At 46.8% G+C, this 25089-nt stretch overlaps 1 protein-coding gene across 20 annotated transcripts in view; it reads right to left on the bottom strand.

The window, feature by feature from the left end:
* Window positions 1–25089, bottom strand: part of CADPS (calcium dependent secretion activator) — a 625900-nt gene that overhangs the window by 342715 nt on the left and 258096 nt on the right. For all 20 annotated transcript variants that reach the window (XM_060239432.1, XM_060239433.1, XM_060239424.1 and 17 more), the window contains exon 5: window positions 1843–2079. In XM_060239432.1, the coding sequence (XP_060095415.1) occupies window positions 1843–2079 (237 nt within the window). The remainder of the gene's footprint in view (window positions 1–1842; window positions 2080–25089) is intronic.

A 25089-nucleotide genomic window follows, 5' to 3' on the forward strand; every position in this document is an offset into this window, starting at 1 on the left:
AGAGTGAAAGAGGTGGAAAGAAAGAGAGTGACACAGAAAGAAAATAGATGGAGGAGAGTGGGGGAGGAAGGAAGGAAGGAAGGAAGGAAGGAAGGAAGGAAGGAAGGAAGGAAGGAAGGAAGGAAGGAAGGAAGGAAGGAAGGAGGGAGGGAGGGAGGGAGGGAGGGAGGGAGGAAGGAAGGGTAGACAAAGAAACAAAGAAAGCAAAGAAACAAAGAAAGCAAAGATAGTGGACGGAAGAAATGGAGAGAAAGGACAGGAATATTATGAGAGAGAGAGAGTGAGAGAGGGTGGGTGGAAACAAAGCAAAAAGACGGGAGGACGGAGGGATGAACATCCACCCCTCTCCTCCTCCCCATGACTCCCACTTACCCACCATGTAGTTTCCAATGCTGTGCTTGCAGCTGTCCTTCCCCAAGGACAAGGCGAAGCAGGCTGGGGCCTGGGCGGAGAAGTGAAGCAGGCCCACGCAGGCCGCCTCTGCCCCTGCAGGGAGTGGTGGGGTGGGCCTGCTCCTGCTCCTCCAGCGTTGCTGCTCAGGGTCCTAGAAGGACCCAGATTCGGGGCTTCTCTGCTCGCCGTGCTGCTTCTCCAAGATGGGCTCGGGCTGAGCCCATCTCGGAAAAGCAGCCACAGCGAGCGGAGCTGAGGCCGCCGCGCCGTGCGGAGGGAGGGAAGGAAGGAAGGAAGGAAGGAAGGAGGGAGGGAGGGAGGGAGGGAAGGAAGGAAGGAGGGAAGCAGGGGGGAAGGAAGGAAGGAAGGCCGCCCCCTCCCGCCAGCCGCCCCCCCCGCTTTCGGCCCCCTCCCTCCCTGCCTGCCCTGCTTACCTGCTTCCAGGGCGGGTGGAGGCCCACGCGTGGGGCCTGGCGGCGGTGGTGAAGGCCGGGGAGGCGGCGGAGAGGCCGGCGCTGGTCGCTGGAGGCCCTCCAGCGACCAGCGACGGCCTCTCTGCCGCCTCCCCGGCCTCCGCCTGCATTTGAGGCCCGCGCGCGGGGCCCGGGAGGCGGCGGAGAGGCCGGCGCTGGTCACTGGTGGCCCTCCAGCGACCAGCGCCGGCCTCTCCGCCGCCTCCCCGGCCTCCGCCTGCAGTTGAGGCCCGCGCGCGGGGCCCGGGAGGCGGCGGAGAGGCCGGCGCTGGTCGCTGGAGGGCCTCCAGCGACCAGCGCCGGCCTCTCCGCCGCCTTCCCGGCCTCCACCTGCAGTTGAGGCCCGCGCGCGGGGCCCAGGAGGCGGCGGAGAGGCCGTCGCTGGTCGCTGGAGGGCCTCCAGCGACCAGCACCGGCCTCTCCGCCGCCTCCCCGGCCTCCGCCACCACCGCCGGGCCCCGCGCGCGGGCGGGGAAGGCGACGAGTGAGGGAGGGAGTGTCCCCGCGCATGCGCAGAGCCCGCCACAATCGCCCTGCACACGCGCGGGGACGCTCCCTCCCTCACTCGCCGCCTTTCCCGCCCGCGCGCGCGGCCCACCGGCTCTCTGGCTGGCTAAACCGGGACCTCTAATGGTCCCGGTATAGCCAGCCCAGGAGTCGGGAATTGGGGGCCAGAACCGGGACTTTCCCGGGTGCCCGGGACGGTCTGGCCACCCTATAAGAAATATACATACATTAAAGAAATAGTTGTTTTCTGTTTCCTAGCATCCAAAGGTCTACTCAGAAGTAAGTCCCCTTTTATTCAATGGATGTTGCTTGACAAGAACATGTATTTAGGACTGCAGCCTTAGTTAAGTGTTTTCTATTTTAATTACTTTGGTCCACAAAGATTTTACTTCAAGCTCTGATTATTGAAGAATTTTTCATTGTTGAGTTTTGTTTGTTTTCAATTACATAAGTATTGGAAAAATCTTACCTCCAAGGAAAAAGATAGTACAACATCTGATTTTGAGAGCTGGTTTTCATTTTCTTCTCCCATATCAATGATGGAGGTGTTATGACTGCGTTTCAGCTTTTGTAGCTTGAACTCGGAGCCACCTTTGGACACTGGCATGCTCTCTAAGTTAGCCATCAGCAAATTGACAGAGGACTTCAGTTCTTCAATGTACATGTTTTCCATTTCTTTGGATACAAATTTAGGAAATTTGCGTTCCTGAAATTCGAAAAGAATATATAACAATTACATTTTAATCAGCAGTGGCAATCTCTCTCTCTAATGGCATGGCTCCTCGCTAAGCACACTGAAATGCAAATCAGAATTTCCCCCCATTTAATTATTTTATTTTATATAATTTATTTATTTAATAATACACAAATTCTTTAGATTCTCCTCAACAACAGTGACAATATGTTTTTCTGTAAATAAAACACAAAAAAGCAGCTTACAAAAACTATCAAATGTATAATTTAATGACAGCAGCAGTAATGGGTGAAAGTCTTTTAAAATACTAATGTCTTCATGTGGCTAAGGACAAAATATATGATGGAAACACATGTGGAAGAAGACGTCAGAGGAATATTGACGTTAGCAGAGTGGAATGTATCATTTCACACTGTACAAAAAAAACTTACAGAAAACCGGTATATCGTTCTATCTATTTATTTAAAATATTATATATGCACCTTTCTCCCAACCATCTTAGGACCTAAGCCAGGTAACAACAATAAAAAAAAATACAGAAACAATTTGATTAAAAAAAATAAAACAACAAATATAAAAGACATTTAAAACCAATCTAAAAACACTGTATGCTCCAATTAATGTCCCCCGTCAAGGCTCTGGCTACTTCCAAAGCTTACCAGAATAACTCTTTTTATTTGGGTCCTGATTCTCCAGATCCAATGGGCTTTTCCTGGTAGGGTTCCCAGCTTCCAGGTGGGGTCTGGAGATCTCCTGGAATTATAACTGATCTCCAGATGACAGAGAAAATGACTGCTTTGGGGCAATGACATTGTACCCTGAAGAGCTCTTTCCCCTTTCCAAACTCCACCCCAGCAACCATGAATAAACACGTCTATATCATAAGAACATAACAGAAGCTATTTTGGATCAGGCCAATGGCCCATCCAGTCCAACACTCTGTGTCACACAGTGGCAACCCCCCCCCCCCCAAAAAACAGGTTCCATCAGGAGGTCCATCAACGGGGCCAGGACACTAGAAGCCCTCCCACTGTTGACTTCCCAAGCACCAAGAATACAGAGCATCACTGCCACAGACAGAGAGTTCCAACAATAAGATGTGGCTAATAACCACTGATGGACCTCTGCTCCATATGTTTATCCAATCCCCTCTTGAAACTGTTTATGCTTGTACCCACCACCACCTTCTGTGGCAGTGAATTCCATATATTAATTACCCTTTGGATGAAGAAGTACTTCCTTTTATCAGTTCTAACCCAACTGCTCAGCAATTTCACTGAATGTCCACGAGTTCTTGTGAGGAAGGGAGAAAAGTACTTCTTTCTCTACCTTCTCTATCCCATGCATAATCTTGTAAACCTCTATCATGTCACCCAGCAGTCGATGTTTCTCCAAGCTAAAGAGCCTCAAGCATTTTAACCTTTCTTCATAGGGAAAGTGTTCCAAACCTTTATTCATTCTAGTTGCCCTTTTCTGCACTTTTCCCAATGCTATATCTTTTTTGAGGTGCGGTGACCAGAATTGTACACAGGATTTCAAATGAGGCTGCACCGTCGATTTATACAGGGGCATTATGATACTGGCTGATTTATTTTCAATTCCCTTCCTAATAATTCCCAGCATGGTATTGGTCTTTTTTATTGCAGTCGCACACTGTCTCGACATTTTCAGTGAGTTATCTATCTACCACAACCCCAAGATCTCTCTCTTGGTCAGTCTTCACCAGTTCACACCCCACCAAGTTGTATTTATAGATAGGATTTTTGGCCCCAATGTGCATTACTTTGCACTTGGCCACATTGAACCTCATTTGCCATGTTGACAGCCACTCACCCAGCCTTGACAGATCCCTTTGGAGTGCCACAAAATCCTCTCTCGTTCTCACCATCCTGAACAATTTAGTGTCATCCGCAAATTTTGCTACTTCACTGTTTACTCCCAGCTCCAAACCATTAATTAATAAGTTAAAAAGCATCAGACCCAGTACTGAGCCCTGCGGTACCCCACTGCTTACCACCCTCCACTGAGAAAATTGTCCATTTATCCTCAATCTCTGTTTCCTATTAATTAGCCAGTTTTTTAATCCACAAGAGGACTTGTCCTTTACCCAATGACTCTCAAGCTTACTAAGGAGCCTTTGATGAGAAATTTTATCAAAAGTGTTATGTCTTGCATTTCAGTCTTGATGTTACCACACAGCGAACGCTACAGAGGCGACCAGTGGAAGTCCACTGGTCCCTGGATGTAGCTTGCTGATACGCTCCGCCAATCAAGATCTGTGGCGGGAAGTTTAACTGGCCAGGATTGGACCTGGCCAGACGGAGGGTTGTTCTGGGGTATGTATATAATCGGGGCCCGGCCCGCATTTCCTTGCCTTGTGATGTACTCATCAATAAAGTATGTTGCCTTCAACACGTCTCGTCACTCAGTACATTACAGTGGTGATGAAGGTGGGATCCTAGCCCGGTAACTCCCAAGCAAGACTTTGCTGACCTGGCTGGAGACGAGGAAGGCACGCAGTCTAGGGAGACTGAAGCACCCGCCGCCACCGCCGCCATGGCTAACCCGAGTGTGATGATGGGCCACCTTGCAGAATTTGACCTCGCCAACCCCAATAGGTGGGAGGCCTACATGGAGTGGGTCGACTGCTACCTATGAGCAAACATGATCATGGACGACAGCCGTAAGAGAGATGTGCTCCTGAGTGTCTGTGGGGAGGCCACATTCGAGATTGCAAAGGGTCTCTCGGCCCCCACGAAGATCATGGAGAAAACGTACGAGGAGATAGTCAGGCTCCTGACCGGGCACTTCTTGCCCCAGCCATCCATCATTGCCCACCGATTTCTCTTCCACAAGTGGGATCAAGGGGCGGGAGAGACGGCCGCAGTCTACCTGGCCGCCCTCTGCCAACTTGCAGGGAACTGCAGCTTCGACAAGCTGGCTGAAGCCCTGAGGGATCGATTCGCCTGGGGCCTCCGAGACGAAAGACTGCAGCAAAAGCTCTTCGCAAAGGGGGAGCTCACCCTCCAACTTGCCTTCAATGAAGCCACTGTGTTCAAGAGAGCCACCAAAGCTTTCCACAACCTGCGAGCAGAAGTCGTCCACCAAGAGGAGATGGCGCCGGGCAACCCAGAGAGGGAGGAAGCACACCAGCTCTGTCGCCAAACAGGAATGGGGCCGAGAGCAACCAATTGGCCACAAGCGACCGAGAGACCAGCCAACACCAAGTGTGCCAGCTGTGGGGATCCACATGAGCGACGGGACTGCAATGTAGACTTCAGGAACTGTGGAAGAGTGGGCCACATCGCATGGGTGTGCTGGGCCAAGGCCACCCGCAGACGCCAGTCCACCAACTACGACTCGACTAATGACTACTCGACCGCATCGACTAGTCTGCAGGTAATGAACTTGCCCCTCAACACCTTCGATAAGGTCAGGGTGTCGGTCCGAATCGAGGGCGCTCCATGCCTAATGGAGCTGGACTCGGGCTCCTCCATCTCCATAATTTCAGAGGAGTCTCTAAGAAAACTTTGCCCCCGTGGCCGGCCCAGGCTGCAACCGGCTGATTTCATACTGCGGGACTTCCAAAAAAACCCCGTACAGATTTTGGGTTTGGGCACAGTTAGGGTAGAGTTTAAGAACTTTAGGGGCAAACTGGACATACTCATGGTCAAACGCCAGCTCACCACATTACTGGGGCTGGCCTGGTTTCGACCGCTTGGTATTCAGATAGTGGGGGTGCAGCAGCTGCGAACGCAGAATTTCGAACACGTGTGCTGGGAATTTCTGGAAGTGTTTGATGGGTCCCTGGGGTGCTACAAAGGGCCTCCCATCACCTTACCCCTCGATCCCCACGTGAGACCGATAAGGCTGAAGGCCAGGTGAGTTCCATTCACTCTTAAGCCAAAAATAGAAGCGGAGCTAGACCGCCTCACGGCCCAGGGAGTGCTAGAACCGGTTTCCTACACTGCATGGGAAACACCCATAGTCACTCCAGTGAAGCCTAATGGAGATGTGCGCATCTGCGCAGACTATAAGTGCACAATAAATAAGGCACTTCAGGACAATCCATACCCCGTCCCAGTCAGCCACGTGCTGGCAGCACTAGCAGGCTCTAAGGTTTTTGGGAAACTGGACTTGGCCCAGGCATACCAGCAACTCCCAGTGGACACCGAGACAGCAGAAGACCAGACCATTGTGACCCACAGGGGAGCTTTTCGGGTGCGGCAGTTGCAATTCGGGGTTAGTGTGGCTCCGGGGATTTTTCAGAGCATAATGGATTCTCTTCTCAAAGGGATCCCCAGGGTGCAACCATTTTTCGACAATGTTTTGATCACCGCCCCGGACGCTGAGGAGTTCGGCAATCGTCTGCGTGAGGTACTCCACCGTTTCCAGGCAGCGAGACTTAAAGTAAAATGGGAGAAGTGTTCCCTCGTGGTGTTGAGGGTAGAGTTCTTGGGGTTTGCAGTAGACGCTGCGGGCATCCACCCGATGGCCGACAAGACCAGGGCTATTGTCCACGCCCCGGCCCCCATGTGCAAGATGGAGTTACAAAGTTTATTGGGATTATTAAATTTCTATCATTCATTTTTGCCCCACAAAGTGGCCATCGCAGAACCCCTTCATAGGCTCCTAGATAAAAACGCCCCGTGGGTCTGGGGAAAGAAGCAGGCCGCCGCTTTTCAGGCAGTCAAGGACCTACTAGTTTCCAATGAGGTGCTCCACCATTTTGACGAATCCTTACCAGTGATTCTGGTTTGCGATGCTTCCCTGTACGGGGTGGGCGCCATCCTGGGGCACCAACTCCCGGATGGGAGGGAGGTTCCCGTGGCCTATTATTCGAGGACCCTGACCCCCGCCGAGTGCAACTACGCCCAGATAGACAAGGAGAAACGTCGACTGCGGGGTGACATGATAGAGGTTTACAAGATAATGCATGGGATGGAGAAAGTAGAGAAAGAAGTACTTTTCTCCCTTTCTCACAATACAAGAACTCGTGGGCATTCGATGAAATTGCTGAGCAGACAGGTTAAAACGGATAAAAGGAAGTACTTCTTCACCCAAAGGGTGATTAACATGTGGAATTCACTGCCACAGGAGGTGGCAGCGGCTATATATAAAAAATTTTTGGCCACTGTGTGACACAGAGTGTTGGACTGGATGGGCCATTGGCCTGATCCAACATGGCTTCTCTTATGTTCTTAAGGAGGCCTTGGCAATTGTGATGGGTGTGCATAAATTCAACGACTACCTGTACGGTAGGCGTTTCACGATCGCCACGGACCATAAGCCACTACTGGGCCTCCTCGCCCCAGACTGCCAGACACCACAAATTCTGTCACAGCGCGTCCTGCGGTGGAATCAGTTCCTCAATTTGTACACATATGCCCTGGTCCACCACTCTGGCAAAGCTATAGGACACGCTGATGCCCTCAGCCACCTGCCGCTGCCCTCTATGCACCCGGCCCCGGCCCACCATGTGATGCTTATAGAGTCTACCGGAGAGGCCCCTCCACGCCGCCGAGGTAGCTAGGGCCATGGGTAGAGACCGCATCCTTGCCCGTGTTTTAGACTGGGTGGGAAGGGGATGGCCCGTGGGCAAACAAGACGCAGAATTCAGGGCATTCGCATCATGCAGAGAAGAACTGTCCATGCACAAGGGGTGCCTTCTCTGGGGAAGCAGGGTGGTGGTTCCCCTCCCATTGCGGAGACAAGTGCTGGAAGCCCTACATGAAAAACATCCAGGAATAGTGCAAATGAATGCCCTGGCACGCAGCTATGTATGGTGGCCAGGAATGGACGAAGAGATTGAAGGGTGGGTTCGAAGGTGCCAACCCTGCCAAGAGTCCCGGCTTGATCCACCCAGTGCCCCTGTCCACCGCTGGGAGTCCAATAGGAGGCTGTGGTCCTGGTTACAGCTAGACTTTGCGGGGCCATACAAGGGCCAAATATTCTTTATTCTGGTAGATGCATACACCAAGTGGTTGGAAGTGATCCCCATAGCTTCAACCTCCACCGTGGCGGTGGTCAGAGCCTTGCGTAGGGTCTTTTGCACACATAGGATTGCCGATACCCTCGTCATGGACAATGGGACCGCTTTCACCTCCTGGGAATTCCGGGCGTTCTTGAATAGATACCTCATACAGCCCCCTTTTGTCAGGCCACCAACGGCCAAGCAGAGCGCATGGTGCACACCACTAAAGAGGCCCTGGGGCGCATTGTACAGGGAGATTGTGACCACCACCTGGCAGTCTTCCTATTTGATAACAGAATCACCCCCAACCCCGTCACCGGGTTAAGCCCTGCTGAGTTACTAATGAGGAGGAAGTTAATCATGAGGCTAGACAGGTTGCATCCTGACCGGGCCATAAACCCCGCAGTTCCCCCCAAACCAGGGAAGCCACTAGGGGGTTCTTTCCAGGGGATCCGGTGTACGCTAAGAACTTTGCAAGCAGCCTGGAGTGGTTAGCCGCCCGGGTGCTGCGGGTGACTGGGTCCCACTCCTACAAGGTCTCGTCGGAGGGGGGCCAGATCCTAAGGAGGCATATCGACCAGCTGCACTGTCGCACCTTGCCAGAGGAACCGACAGCGATCGGGGGAGTGGGGGAGAACTGACATCAACACCCCCGGAAGCTACCCAGCCCATGCCGACCGCACCGACTATACAGGAAGAAGAGCAACCCCCCCAGAGAGGGGATTCTGGAAGAGCAACAAGCGGCGGACAGTCCTCTTCCGGCATCACCCCAACATGAGGAACCAGCTGCCCCTCCAGCCACGGCGGCCGCTCCAATTCTCCAAATAACCCCGAGGAGGTCGACCAGGGAACGCAGGGCGCCAGCCTACTTGAAAGACTTTGTGTCCTGAACTGGGGGGCGGGGGGAGGAGTGTTATGTCTTGCATTTCAGTCTTGATGTTACCACACAGCGAACACTACAGAGGCGACCAGTGGAAGTCCACTGGTCCCCGGATGTAGCTCGCTGATACGCTCCGCCAATCAAGATCTGTGGCGGGAAGTTTAACTGGCCAGACGGAGGGTTGTTCCGGGGTATGTATATAATCGGGACCTGGCCCGCGTTTCTTTGCCTTGTGATGTACTCGCCAATAAAGTATGTTGCCTTCCACACGTCTCATCACTCAGTACATTACAAAAAGCTTTCTGGAAGTCAAGGTAAACAACACCCAGGCCTCAGATTCAGTGGGAGCTCACAGGAGCGCAGCTCCTGAACCCTTCTGAGAGTTCCACCCCTCCTTCTGAGAGTTCCACCTCCTTGTCCATTGAATAGTATGTGTAGCTGCATAACAATCCCTGGATGAGCTCCACCACCTATTTTTCTACAAAACAACTCCTGACAACATCTATTGGGTCCCCTTTGTCCACATGTTTGTTCACCCTCTCAAAGAACTCTAACAGGTTCTAACAGTAAGACAAGATCTTCCCTTACAGAACCCCAACTGGGGTTTTTTTTGTAGCAGGAACTCTTTTGCATATTAGGCTACACCCTCCTGAAGTATCCAATCCTCCAAGAGCTTACAGTAGGCCCTGTAAACTCTTGGAGGATTGGCTACATCAGGTTGGTGTAGCCTAATAAGCAAAGGAGGTCCTGCTACAAAAAAAAGCCCTTGGTAATAAAAGATCTGGAGGCTGGAAAACCAGGGGAACATTTTTTTTTAAAATCCTCACATTGTACAATCCATTCAGTCATTCTGCAGTGAGTGCAAAGCAGGCTATAGAAGGATGCCTTGAAGACCACTTTTGGCAGGAAGCTGCAAAGTGTAGGGGCCACATATTGTGGGCATATATGGGATACTGCCCACATGACAGCTCTGATAATCAAGTCAGGAATTGCTAATAGGCCCTCCATTCAGGCCAGTGAGAACTATTTCTGCTTGGGCTCTAGCTTCCTTGGTGACCATTCTTTTATCAAATGGGCTTCCTGAGCACACAAGGAAGGCCTTGCAAAGTACAGTTTTTCCAACATGATCTTGGTGAATTATCAATAGAAATCTTAAGAACTTAAGTAGAGCATTCTGGTTTAGACCAGTGATCCATCTAGTCCAGCATACTTACCCACACAACAGCCAACTAACTGTCCTGGAGAAATGGGGCATAGTTCTTTCTCTTGCTACTGTCTCCTAAAACTGGGATTCAGAAGTTTGCTACCTCTGTATATAGAGGTAGTAGGCATTGATGGATCCCATTCTTCACTAATCTATCTAGCCCAAGGCATCTGTGCTTGTGATCATCACTATAGCCACTGACAATGAATTCCACAGTTTAATTACCTACTTGTTGAGTAAAGCAGTATTTCCTTTTGTCTGTCCTAAACATATTTTCCAAAAATTTCATTGGGTACTCCTCAGTTCTAGTATTATGAAAAAGGAAAAAGCTCTCTGTCTAGTTTTTCTATCCTAATTGTTGCACTGACATTTTAGCTGATATAAGTCATTTTCCATCCCATTAATTGGGAGTAAGACAGGATACAATTATTCTAAATAAATGAATGGATGGATGATTGAATGAATAAAAGGCCCTACTCCACAATCTGATAGGTCTGACTTCTGTAAATGCTAAGCCACATCAACTGCTCTTAAAAGACGGGGAAATATACGGGAATGTGTTCCCTAAGGTTAGGCTTCCCAAACCTCCCGCTCTGGCGGGAGACTTCTGGGTTCGCAGCCTCATCTCCTGCTCTTCAAAACTCTGGAAGCGGGGGTGGGGGGTGGAGGGGGGGGAGAACATACCTTTAGGCTTCATGTTGTTGAGCTCCTGAGCCGTTTGCAAAATGTCTGCCCTTTTAAGGCTGGGCAGGAAGCAGGAAGTAGAAAGGGTTTCTGAGAACGGCCCCTCCCTTTCTTTTGCTTTCGTTTTCACAGGAAGTAGAGTTGTCCGGAGGAAGATCTGGTAAGTGTGTGTGTGTGTGTGAGAGAGGGAGGGGGCAGGGGATTCCCTAGTTTGGAGGCCCTCCCCCCCTTTAGAAAGCATGGGGGGGAGGGAAATGTCTACTAGGCACTCTATTATTCCCTATGGAGAACGATTCCCATAGGGAATAATAGGAAATTGATCCGTGGGTATTGGGGGCTCGGGGGGGGTATTTTTTGAGGTAGAGGCACCAAATTTTTAGTATAGCATCTAGTGCCTCTCCCCAAAATACCCCCCAAGTTTCAAAACGATTGGACCAGAGGGTCCAATTCTATGAGCCCCAAAATATGGTGCCCCTATCCTTAATTATTTCCTATGGAAGAAAGGCATTTTCAAAGGTGTGCTGTCTCTTTAAATGTGATGGCAAGAACTCCCTTGAAGTTCAATTATGCTTGTCACATTCTTGTTCTTGGCTCCACCCCCAATGTCTCCTGACTCCACCCCCAAAGTCTCCTGGTTCCACCCCCAAAGTCCCCAGATTTTTCTTTAATTGGACTTGGCAACCCTACCTAAGGTACAAAGGATTTATGGAATGTAGAGATTTAAAGGTGATAAACAGTCATTTGAATTGAATGAAACAGAAAGTCAGTGATAATGCATTCTGATAATGCATGGGCTACAGGAGCAATATGTAGCCCACACGTTATCAGAAGGTATACTGTATAAGAAGTAGGATTTTTGTAAGAAAAAATAATAGCAATAACTAAAACAATAGTGTATACTGTTCCATTCATGAAATGATGCCTGGAACAACTACTGGAATACATTATGGAGTAATTTCTCAAATCTTGTTAAAGAAGAAATCTACCAAACCAATCCTAATCTTTTTTTAACATGGTTGCAGCTTTTTCCCTACTTAGAAACTAAGAATGCAACTGCTAGCAAACCTCAACCACTTTCCTCTTTATTTATGTATTTAAACATCCTTTTAAATTGAAATTAAACATGTTTATCCCACCAGAACTGATCCAAACATTTCCAAACAGAGTTTTGGTGCTTTAGACTTTAATACCAATGAAAATTCAAATTGCCAGTAAACATTGTAATGGATTATACTTATTTTTGCTTTTTTTAAATGTTAAGACTTAACATGATTGGTGATAATTTGTTATACAAGGTTATTAATAAAAATAATATCACAAAGGATAGTTATCACACAATTTTTTCTCTTTCAAAGCTTTTGGCCCTATGAAAGTCCTATCTACTTCTAGGATGCAAAACCCTACCACATAGCAGGCCTGTTTGAAGGATATAGAGGAAAAGGCTGTGGGATGCAAACTGCCACATTATTCTATCATGGCACATGTCATTACACATGGTAAGTGATTTAACAATTCCCACATTGTTCCTGGGTGTTAGGATCCACCACTCAATTCGCACAACTATCTTGACCCACCAAGTGGCAGCAAAAACATGGGCGAACAAAGTCCCTAGTAGAAGAAGTCACTGCACATAGCACTAGAGTTCCGTCAATGAAACTCCAGATGTGTGATTTGGCCCTAAAAAGCAGGTACAATAGGCCTGATTTGTATCAGGACCAGGGTTTTTTTTGTAGAAAAAAGCCCAGCAGGAACTCATTTGCATATTAGATCACACCCCCTGGTGCCAGGCCAGCTGGAACTGCGTCCCTGTGCGTTCCTGCTCAAAATAAAGCCCTGATCAGGACTGTGGTGATATGGAAGTTAATTATTAACCCCATGGCATTTCCATTTAGGCTGCTACCTCAGGCTGCTTTAAGACTCACTAGGGATAAAAAGACTCTTGACCTGGATAGCCCAGGCTAGCCTGCTCTCATCATATGTTAGAAACTAAGCAGGGTTAGCCCTGGTTAGTGTTTGGATGGGAGACCTCCAAGAAATATCAGGGTCATGAAGCAGAAGCAGGCCAATGGCAAGCCACTTTTAGATTAAAGTCAACTAGAGAGAGAGCCTTCTCGATCGCTGCCCCCTTCTGGTGGAATCAGTTGCTGGAAGAAGTTAGGGCCTTGCGGGACCTCGTCCAGTTCTGCAAGGCCTGTAAAATGACATTATTCCAGCTGGGCTTTAATCCGGAATGACTGATATGGGAGTAGGGAATGACATTTTATATACTGAGCACCATCTGAAATGTAATATTGTCAATGGATATTAGCACTAGACTGTTTTAATTGTTTTAATAATGTAATGTGAACTGTTCTGTTTTATGGGTTGTGGGCCTAGGGTTGCCAACTCCAACCCCAGAAATATCTGGGGATTTTGGGAGTGGAGCCAGGAGACTTTGCGGGTGGAGCCAGGAGACACTGGGGTGGAGCTAGGGGGAGGGGGGAAACGGCGCCAGGGAGCGTGGCGAGCCGCCCCGCAGCTGCCGCCTCTTCTCCACTCGCCGTGGCTGCTCCTCCAAGATGGGCTCAGGCTGAGCCCATCTCGGAGGAGCAGCCATGGCGAGCGGAGAAGAGGCGGCAGCGGCACGGCGGCCTCTTCTCCGCTCGTCGTGGCTGCTCCTCCGAGATGGGCTCAGGCTGAGCCCATCTCAGAGGAGCAGCCATGGCGAGCGGAGAAGAGGCAGCAGCGGCACGGCGGCCTCGGTGAGCAGAGAAGAGGCGGCAGCGGCGGCCTCGCCCGCTCCGCCTCTGGGGTGAAAGCGGAGGGGGGGGGTGGAGGCAGGCCGGGGGCATGGCGAGCCGCAAGTCCGGGTCTTAGAAGGGCCCGGATTCGCAGCTCGCCATGCTCCTGGCCTGCCTCGCCCTCCCCTTCTCTGGTTTTTTCCTGCTCCTCTGAGATGGGCTCAGCCTGGGCCCATCTCGGAGGAGCAGCTGTAGTGGGCGGGGAGGGGGCGGCAGCAGCGCGGCGCCCAGGTTCGGGCGGCTCGCCATGCTCCCCGGCGCCGTTTCTCCCCCCTCTCCCCTTTTTGGGGGGAGCTGGGGAAGAGGGTAGAAACCCTGGGGTCCCCCGCCAGGGCGGGAGGGTTGGGAAGCCTATGTGGGCCACCCTGAGCCTGCTCTGGCAGGGAGGGCACAATATAAATCCAATAAACTTAAACTTCTGAATGCCTCTTGCCTTGGAATTCCTGTGGAGTCGCCATAAGTCACCTGTGACTTTATAGTAAAAAAAAAAAAGGGGGGGGGGATAAAAGCAATGATAAATGTTATATATCTTTTTTTGCACTGGGACTTAAAAGCTGCTAGAGAGGGGGCATTTTTGATCAGGGAAATGGCATCACAAGGAGAGTTAACTTCTTCCCAACCATAGTCTCTATAAAGACCATTCTCCCCCGGTAACAGCTTTTTAGGGCCAAATGTCACATAGGGCGTTTTCCCACAGAGCTTACCACAGAGTGACGTCCCTTTTCACCTCGCAGCGTCTGTGCGGATTACCCACCAACTGCTCCGCAGAACCAGGAAGTGCCGGACCTTTTGCGTTGCAGATGTAAACCACTAAAAACCAGTTTACGTTAGCGACGCAAAAGCTGCGGCTCTTCCTGGTTATGTGGAGCAGTTGGTGGGAAATCCGCGCAGACATTGCGCAGTGAAGAGGGACGTCGCTCTGCGGTAAGCTCTGTGGGAAAACGCCCATAATTTTTTGTAGTTTGCCCCTGAATCCTGTTATACTTAAAACAAAAAAACTAAAGAAATGATACCTCCCATTGACCTCTCCACTTAATAGAAACACAACTGCTTCTACATTGCTAGGCAGTTGAAGTTGTTCATTCCATCCATAAAGAATTCCATACTTTGAACATCCATTTTTAACAGATTCTTTGTCACTCTGTCTCAGAGCCCAAATCCCTAGTTTAGCCAATACCCCATCCTTCCTTTGCCACAACTTTGGTTTTTTTCTCTTGATACATGGTGTACTTTATAGACAACTCCAGGAGCAAAAAGACCTGACTGTACTTTAGAGTTCAATCTAACATTTATCTGACTCTCCTGCCATCTTGCCTCAGGATATTTGAGATATACCTACTTGGAAAAATCACTGTTTTCAGTTACAGTCAGTCTGGTGTAGTGGTTAAGTGCTCAGACTCTTATTTGGTTTGATTCCTCACTCCTCCACATGCACCTGCTGAGGTGACTTTGGGGCAGCCACAAAGTCCAAAGCTGTTCTGTTCTCACCTGCTTCACAGGGTGTCTGTTGTGGGGAGGGGAAGGGAAAGGAGATTGTAAACTGCTCTGAGACTCCTTTTGGTAGTGAAGGATGGGGTATAAATCCAATCTCTTCTTCTCCTTAATTGTTGTAAAATGGTGCATCAATAGCATCTATCACCTTGGAAGTTATCAAAGATTTATTCTGATTTCTCAGGTACATACTGCTTTTGTTCAAAGCACGTAGTGGTCATATGACCATACACAGAAATACTGGAATATTATGGCTGATACAGTTTTAAAGTTTCTGGGAATAGTTCTATCCAAGGCCCCCAAGATTTTAAAAACTGAACTATATTAAGGCACTAGATGCATTAATACAAGAAGTGGTTAAATACCTGTTAACAGCTACAAGGCTGGTCTTCTTGGCTTGCTTTTGGAAGACAAAGTGTCTTCAAAATAAACTGGATTGGTTAAAGAAAATCTGCAAAGTAGTGAAGTCAGTTTGGCTTACTACTTTGGTTAATAAGAAAGGAAGCATATTGGTTTCCACTATTATGTTACATCACAAGGATTATTTGTGAGTAAAAGGTTTAGTTGTGTGTATTGGTCTGTTTGCCCTGACTTGGATGATCCAGGCTTGCTCGATCTGGTCATATCTCAAAAGCTGAGCAGAGTCAGCCCTGGTTAGTACTTGGATGGGAGGCCATGAAGGAAGTCCACGGAAATCCAGAAGCATCCAGTGGCAAAGCACCTCTGGGCATCTCTTGCCTTGAAAACCCTGCAAAAGTCGCCATAAGTTGGCTGTGACCTGATGGCACTTTTCACCACCACCACTGGTTTGTTTCAAATTATAGCTGGTAATTTAAGTAGCTCCTTTTGTTATTATTATCCATGAAATAAAAACAAATAAAAAATAAATCCAACCCTCTAAATCTGTAGTGTTCAACACTCTTGATACTCTAATAATTTTCGCAGCCTGTCAAGGAACAGGTCTCCTTTAAGAGAGTGTTAACTTTCTTGGCTATAGAAGTTATTACCCCATGCCAGTTTGTTATCAAAATTATTACTTAGGCTAGTCAAAGTGATTAACTAGCAGCAGCTGTGAACCATCATCTAAAGTGATTAACTAGCAACAGTTGTAAACTGTCATCTAAAGTGGCTGACAGCTTGCAATCTGGGGATCTATCCTGGTAACAGCTTCCTAATTGGTTAGATGGTTAATGGGATCAGAGTGGTAGCTAGCATAAGAATACTGATGTAGAATGCTTGGTAGAGAAAAGGGTAAGAGAACTGACAAGAGACTCTTTTCAACTTTTACCCTGCCTAAGTTCACAAAATCAGCATCACTGTTAGGTGGTCATCTAGCCTCTGTTTAAAAACTTCTAAAGAAGGAGAGCCCAAGGAAGCCTGTTCCACCGAGGAGCTGCTCTGTCAGGTAGTATTTCTCAGGGCTTTTTTTGTAGCAGGAGCTTCTTTGCATATTAGGCCACACACTGCTGATGTAGCCAATCCTCCAAGAGCTTAGCGGGCTCTTAGTACAGGGCCTACTGCCAGCCCCAGGAGGACTGACTACATCAGGGGTGTGTGGCCTAATATGCAAAGGAGTTCCTGCTACAAAACCCCCTGGTTCTTCCTAATGTTTAGCAAAAAACTCTTCTGATTTAGTTTCAACCTGTTGGTTCTGGTCCACCCTTCTGGTGCAACAGAAAAGAGCACCATCCTCTATATGACAGCCCTTCAAGTACTTGCCCTCTCTGGTTTATTCTTCCTTTGTTAACCGCTTAGGTAGTGGTCCATGTGCGTGTGGATCTGGATTTATATCTCTTCCCAATATTTTTAAATTACAGTTGATATTAAAGGTTTATGACCTCCTGACTTCAATGTGACATAAATCCAGAGGTCATAGTTTTCCCTGCTGAATGGAATTCCAGAAGTTTCTGTTCTGTTATTGGGTGGACTACAACTCAGATATACATGTCCTTTTGTGATTCATCTAGATTTGCAGAAACACCATTTGACAGAGAATTTTATTACCTTTTACGGCTATCCAGACCAAATGGCCTAGTCACACTGTTTTATGTGACCATGTGACCAGTTAGTTTGCCAGGCTGCTTGTATTTCAGCTCACAATACCTGATCCCTTCGTCTGATGAAGCGCACAAAAGCTTACGTTTGGAATAAGAATTGGTTGGTCTTAAAGGTGCAACTTGATTCCTGCTTTGTTCTACTGCTTCAGACCAACACGGCTGCCCACTTGGATCTTTTTGTTACATGTTTGAGTTCTGTTCTCTACAATCAAAGTGGGAGGTTGAATCTTATCTTATTGTCTGCTGAAGAGAAATTATTCATCTGAAAGCAAATGTCCTGTCTAGAGGTGGGAAAATTGCAGGAAGAGAAAGGCTGATGTTCCTTGGGAAAACAACATTTAGAGAGCAGCCCTAGGCAATTCAGACTCCCTCTCTTAATCCCAACTCCTAACATTTACAGAGCAATTCAGGCTTCTACTCAATGGAGCTTACCCCCAGAAAAGTATTTGTAGGACTGGATTGCTGCTAATTTAAATTAATTTAATTTAAATATTTTAGCCTGTTTTTCTACTCAGAGGGGTGCAGTTTACAAGAAAGAGGAAAAAGTCCAAATTTCAAAAGCAAATAGATAAATTGAAAACCCAACCAGCCTGGTCTGTCTGTCATCTGCCAAGCTGACTCTCACAGGCCCCAGTCTGTGAGCAATGGGGTTAAGAACCAAAGAGTTAACAGGCCTTTGGCTCCTGCCCATAGGCTGGTACCCATAATCTTGCTCCGCTGGCCCCAACCAGACTAAATTCACATTTATTGCACTGGGGAACACCTTCCTGCTTAACTGAAGATTTCCTTGCAAACTTCCATTCTCTGAAAAAGTCTTGGTCTCAAGATGTATGTGCATCTTTTAATTAACTAATTGAAGTATCTCCATGGGGCACCATTAAAAATGAAGTATGACAGGAAAGTTAACAAAGATTTGCTCTGTAAGAGTTTAGTTAACAAGTGAGATTTTCTGAAAAGCAATTATATCATTGGAATCTTTTTGGTGACTGATATAAATTAATCAGGACTCTGTGTGTAGAAAAAGCCCAGCAGGAACTCACTTGCTTATTAGGCCACACCCCATGAAATCACCATTGTTCCGCACAGGGCTTTTTTGTAGAAAAAGCCCAGCAGGATCTCATTTGCATATTAGGCCACAACCCCTGACACTAAGCCAGCCAGAATGGCGTTCCTGTGTGTTTCTGCTAAAAAAAGCCCTGAAATTAATCCTTTTTTTGTGTACAGTCTGAATTCTTAGATATAAGTTTTCTCATCAGATAATAGTTCTTGTTCGTTTTCTGATCAAAGTGTAATTCTGACCAAATAAAGTCCAGTTATGTGGGAAAGCTAGATTCAAGTCCTGTAGCACTTTAGAGACCAGTTATGTGAAATGTTATTATTACCAGAATAACAAATCTTGAGACCCTACCCCTTTATCTTTTGGGGTAATTCTATCTTTGACACAGGAGTTCCGTGGCACACAGTAGTAAGCTGCAGTAATGAGTCCAAGCTCTGCTCACAACCTGAGTTTCTTCCCAGTGGAAGCTGGTTTCAGGTAGCCGGTTCAAGGTTGACTCAGCCTTCCATCCTTGACAAACCACCCCATAAAAGTCTTCCAAGAAAACATCATGATGTGATGTCACCCCATGGGTGGGTATCAACCCGGTGCTTGCACAGGGGACTACCTTTACCTTTTATCTTCGACACTCACTGTGGAAAGAATCTATTTGACATTTGAGGATCTTTTAAACTGAAAGTGATATGCTTAGAACCTCAATTATATCATTATTCTATCTTCTTCCTTCTTCTGTTCTGAATCCCTAACTAGCTATTAGATGAGATACATAGCTGCAACCAAATCCAAATCTCTCCCAAGCAGTGTTCCCTCTAAGCTGAGTTAGTGTGAGCTAGCTCACAGTTTTTTGGCCTCCAGCTTACACATTTTTGTCTTAGCTCAAGAAAAATGGCCCCAGAACAAAATAATTTATGCTCACAGCATTCATGCCAGTAACTCATGAAGTAGAATTTTTGCTCACAAGACTCCGCAGCTTAGGGGGTGTATAGCTCCCAGGTAATTCTCAGAGAAAAAAAATATGTCTGACATGAAACTATAGTATTCAGCATTCTCAAGCCCTGTTCCCTGCAGAGGGTGGAGAAATGTTGAATATGATTATATCACATCACACATTTATCACATTTAGTTTATTAGGTATTACAAGGGAGGCATATGGGGGAGCATATGTCAACAGTGCCCCCAAAATGTCCACTTAGACTCTGAGAGAATATAGAATTTGAAAGTGGACAAAGTGAGAAAGTACAGTGCTATTTTCTATTCCATAATTAGATCTCTTCAAGAAAATTGGAGAAATCAAGGGAATGTTTCATGCAAAGATGACCATGATAATGGACAAAAATGGTAGGGACCTAACAGAAGAAGAAGAGATTAGGAAGAGGTGGCAAGAATACACAGAAGAATTATACAAGAAGAATCTTAATGTCCTTGACAACCATGATGGTGAAATCGCTGACCTTGTGCCAGACATCCTGGAGTGTGAAGTCAAATGGGCCTTAGAAAGCATTACTAACAACAAATGGAGTGGAGATGACGGTATCCCAGTTGAGCTATTCAAAGACAATGTTGTTAAAGTGATGCACTCATTATGTCAGAAAATTTGGAAAACGCAACAGTGGCCACAGGATTGGAAAAGGTCAGTTTATATTCCAATCCCAAAGAAGGGTTATGCCAAGGAATGTTCAAACTATGGCACCATTGCACTCATTTCACATGCCAGCAAGGTCATGTTAAAGATCCTACAAGCAGCAGTATGTAGATTGGGAACTACCAGAAGTTCAAACTGGGTTTCGGAGAGGTAGAGGAACGAGAGATCAAATTGCCAACATTCGCTGGATTACAGAGAAAGCATGGGAGTACCAGAAAAATGTTTATTTCTGCTTCATTGACTATGCTAAAGCCTTTGATTGTGAGGATCACAACAAACTGTGGCAGGTCCTTAAAGAGATGGGAGTACCAGCCCACCTCACATGTCTCCTGAGAAACCTGTATAAGGGTCAAGAAGCAACTGTCAGAATGAGATATGGAACAAGTGATTGGTTTAGAATAGGAAAAAGAGTTCAACAAAGATGTATATTGTCATCCTGCTTATTTAATTTATATGCAGAGTACATCATGCGGAATGCTGGCCTGGATAAAGCACAAACCGGAATTAAGATTGCCAGGAAAAATATCAACAACCTCAGATATGCAGATGACACCACTCCAATGGCAGAAAGTGAGGAGGACCTAAAGAACCTCTTGTTGAGGGTGAAAGAGGAGAGTACAAAAGTAGGCTTGAAACTCAACATCAAAAAAACTAAGATCATGGCATCCGGTCCCATCACCTCTTGGCAAATACAAGGGGAAAACATGGAAGAAGTGACAGACTTCACATTTCTGGGATTCAAGATCTCTGCAGATGGTGACTGTAGCCATGAAATTAAAAGACGTTTGCTCCTTGGGAGGACAGTTATGGCGAACCTAGGCAGTAAAGGAAAGACATCACCCTGCCAACAAAAGTCCATATAGTCAAAGCGATGGTATTCCCAGTAGCAATGTATGGCTGTGAGAGTTGGACCATAAGGAAGGCCGAGTGCAGAAGAATAGATGCTTTCAAGCTGTGGTGTTGGAGAAGAATCTTGAGAGTCCCTTGGACTGCAAGAAGATCAAATCAGCCAGTCCTAAGGGAAATCAACCCTGACTGTTCCCTGGAAGGTCAGATGCTGAAGCTGAAGCTCAAATACTTTGGCTACCAAATGAGAAGGGAGCACTCACTGGAGAAGATCCTGATGCTGGGAAAGATAGAATGCAAAAGAAGAAGGGGACAGCAAAAGATGAGACGGATGGACAGCATTACTGATGTAACTAACACAAATTCGGGCAGACTGCAAAGGATGGTGGAAGACAGGAGGGCCTGGTGTGACTTTGTCCATGGGGTCGCAAAGAGTTGGACTCGACTGTGCGACTGAACAATAATAACAACAAATTAGCTGCTAAGAAATGTTATCTATCCCAGGTACTGTGTCCAACACACCTGTGGTCATAGAAGCAAAATTTCCAGATTTCACAGTACTAGATATATTAGTATCCATTGTGCGGAGAAGACTGAACAAGACAACGTTAGCGCTAGCATGGATATCAACATAACAACAACTACTTATCTAGACATCAAAATGCCCAGTGGGAGAAGCTTGCAGAAAGACATGATTGCTAGCTAATCGCAGGCACTTTCTTTCTGTTAATGCTAAAAGGTCGTGTTCTGTGGGAAAATTGAATCTCCATCAAAGGACAGCCATTCACATCTGTGGCTTATGCTATGTGATATTTATGAAACCAGACAGAGGATATTCTTTGGAAGATCTTCTCTGCTGAACAAATAGAATGAATGCTAGAAAGCACACTGAAAGCAAGAGAGCAAATGCCTTATCCGTGTCCAGTGCACATATCAAACTTTACTCTGACTTGGCCTAGCATTCTAGTCTCACACATCTGAAAGTCAATCAATTCATGTTCACCTTCCTGGCTGATAGAAGAGGAGATTAGATTTTTACCCTGCCCTTTACTACCCAAAGGAGTCTCAGAGAGGCTTACAATCGCTGTTCCCTTCTCCTCCCCATAACAGACACCTTGTGAGGTAGGTGGAGCTGAGAGAGCTCTGACAGAAACAGCTGTTGAGAGGAATAGCTCTGTGAGAGAACATGTGACTGACTTAAGTTCACATCAGCAGGCGCATGTGGAGGAGTGGGGGAATTAAACCCGGTTCTCCCAGATAAGAGACCACACACTTAACCACTACACCACTATATTAAGATGATAAGTCACTGACCACTTGGTGCACTGACTGGTGGCATCCCATAAGAACATGAGATAAGAGCATTGGTCCATCTAATCCAGCATCTTGTTTCACACAGTGACCAACCAGTTACCCTACAAGGCCAACAAACAGAGCATAGATGCAAAGGCCTTTCCTTGATGTTGCATCCTGGCACCAACAGCCAGAGTTTTACCACATCTGGATGTGCCTTTTAGTCACTATGGCTATTAGCCACTGATGATGGACCTGTCCGTAAGGTTCACACCAGCTGGGATTCTTTGCCCTGGCCCTTCTTTGCCTTTCAAGGCTGTTACTGTGGGTCCCAGTAATTGCAAGTGTGGTGAACAAAGTTCATTCTCAAAGTGCACCCTAAAGATTACACTATGCAGGTGATTTTGAGAAATGTCTTCCAGCTTAGGAGTTGACATTTCTTAATAGTGTAAAAAGGAGTTCATAAAAAGACACCTGGGAGAAGAAAATCAAGCCATGTTTCTGCTCAGGAGGCCTTTAATTAAGACAAAGAAACAGATTTTGCCAGCATTTGTTCCGGATCGCATTAGAGGAGTGTCAAAAGATTTCTGTATTAAAAAAGGATATTTCTCAAAGAATCTTCTGTAGAAGACAAATTAACAGGCAGCCTCTCCTTCAAACTTTAGAAACAATTTCTCAATGTTAATTTAACCACAGAATAAGGCTCATTATTCAGTGAACCTGAGAGACAGTGACTTGTTCTAGGTCAACCTCCTAGCTATACAAAGACCCATGTTGTGTGGTGGTTAAAACTTCAGGCTGGTGACATGGTGGTTAAAAAATTGAATTCTTCAGTGAAGCAAACTGGTGACCTACTGAGCAGGTAGAAAGATTTGAATCTGGGGCTAATACTTCCAAACCCCACGCCAGTTAGTGCATTATATTAATACCATTGCCAATATAATAATAGCATTACATCTCTCCAAACCCATGGAAGTCAGTACACCACAACTGTCTCAAACAAACAATCCTTCAGCAGAGAAATTTCCTCTTGACATATTATCTTCTCATATTCCCTGAGAGCGCATTCTACAACATACTATATTTGTCCCTTTGTTTTTCCATTTCAAATTGCATTCTATGGTTGCTCTTGATTATCTATTGGCCCAGGTAAGAAGACCACCTCCAAAATCCTTACTGTACCTGTATCTGCCAACAGGAACTCCCATTTCCTAGAACTTTCAACTGTCAAGGGGAGAGAAAGAAGAAGGAAATGAAGCTGAGAGGTTCTTCTCATAGAATCATAGAGTTGGAAGGGACCACCAGGGTCATCTAGTCCAACCCCTACACAATGCAGGAAATTCACAAGTGCCTCCCCCCTACATACATCTTCTAGAGCAGGTGGCTGGCTGGTCATCCTACCTCACATGTTCTGTTTAGCCTCACAGCTGTCAAACAGCAGCAACAGGTAAGCTGGAGAGAGAGATAGTTCTTCTCTGACAGTTCATTCTCTTGGATGCACAGAGGAGAATGCATTTCAGCAGCATCTCTAATGGCAGTTCTATTAGGGAGGCTTGGGCAGTAGTTTTCATATACTGTATGATTTATCTGGTGCTAGCTTCCCAAACTCCTTATGGGAAATGCTGAGGAACCCTACAGCCTTTGCAGATCCCCTCTCTCAAGAATACTCTGGCATTCTCCTTGTTACTCATCACATGGCTTCTCTGCCAAATCAGTCTCACTTTGAAAGAATTGCAGAAGTGAGGATAGAAGCATGCTGACAATTTGCTTTTAACAAAATAATCAGTGTGGGCAGGTGTGGCACAATGGTAGTGTGTCTACTAGTACCTGGGACTAGGCTTCCCAGTTCCCAGGTCCCAGTGGGGGATATCCTGGTTTTGTAGGCTCCTTCCCACCACCAGTCAGCTAGACAGCAGGCAGAAGCCCCATCCCAACAGCCACCATGTGCCTTTTTACTTCGGCAGGCTAGAAGAAGCTTGCTTTTTAGAAGTTGTGTGTACCTTTAAATCTGTAGGAGCCAAGCTGAGTGGAGGCGGGGCGAGCCGGCAGAACAACATGGCCGCTCCCACTGAACTGCTAGAAACAAAGGGAAACCAGCACAACTGTGAGTTTGTTTTATATTCCCTTCAGAAGTTGTTTGCACAGTAAAATAGTAAAAAAGTAAACTAGAAACTTTGGTTTCCCTGTGTTAGTCAACCAGGGGCAGGGCCTTCTCAATCACAGCCCCTCGCTGGTGGAACCAGTTACCGGAAGAGGTCAGGGCCCTGTGGGATATTGGATAGTTCCGCAGGGCCTGTAAGACAGTCCTCTTCCGGTTGGCTTATAACTGACCGGCACTGAAGGAAGTCTATAGATAGCACACTGTTGGATTGATGTATTGATATTAATGTTTTAATTATGTAAATTGCTATTGTATTTTTTGTATTTTAATGCTATTGTATTTTAATTCTGAATTTTATTGTTAGAACTTTTATGCTGTGAGCCACCCTGAGCCCGCTTCGGTGGGGTAGGGAGGGATATAAATCAAATCAAATAAATAAAAAAATAATAAAAAATAGTCTAAAGAACCTGGAACCTCAGCAACGCGTGACTAAATTGCCCCAGTGAGACCACACAAGTGTGGGATTGCAAACTTTATTTTGGCTGCTGTGTGTGTGTGAGAGAGAGAGAGTGCACCTGATGTGCAGCTGGTTGGGGATGAGGAAATGAAGACTGTATTCAGGGGAACTGCACTGCTGTGTTTTTATTTATTTATTTTAGGGAATGTGAAAGTTTCTTGGCTCCATCCCCAAAGTCCCCAGATATTTTTTGAGTTAGACTTGGCAACCCTACCTGGAACTAGGATTGTCAAGAGCTGTGCTAGAAAATATCTGTAGGGTGGATCTGGGAAAGGGCAGGATTTGGGGAGGGGAGCGGCCTCAGCTCAGTACAGTGCTATAAAGTCCACCCTTCAAAGCAGCCATTTTCTCTGCCAGCTGGAGATCAGTTGTAAAAGTGGGAAATCTCCAGGCCTCACTTAAAGACTAACAACCCTACCTGGGACAACCAAGTTTGGATCCTTCACTCTACTGAGGAAGCCTGCCAAGTGACCTTGGGCCCATTATAATTTCTCAG

The sequence above is a fragment of the Heteronotia binoei genome, chromosome 5 (assembly GCF_032191835.1).
Source record: "Heteronotia binoei isolate CCM8104 ecotype False Entrance Well chromosome 5, APGP_CSIRO_Hbin_v1, whole genome shotgun sequence".
Classification (NCBI taxonomy): Eukaryota; Metazoa; Chordata; class Lepidosauria; order Squamata; family Gekkonidae; genus Heteronotia; species Heteronotia binoei.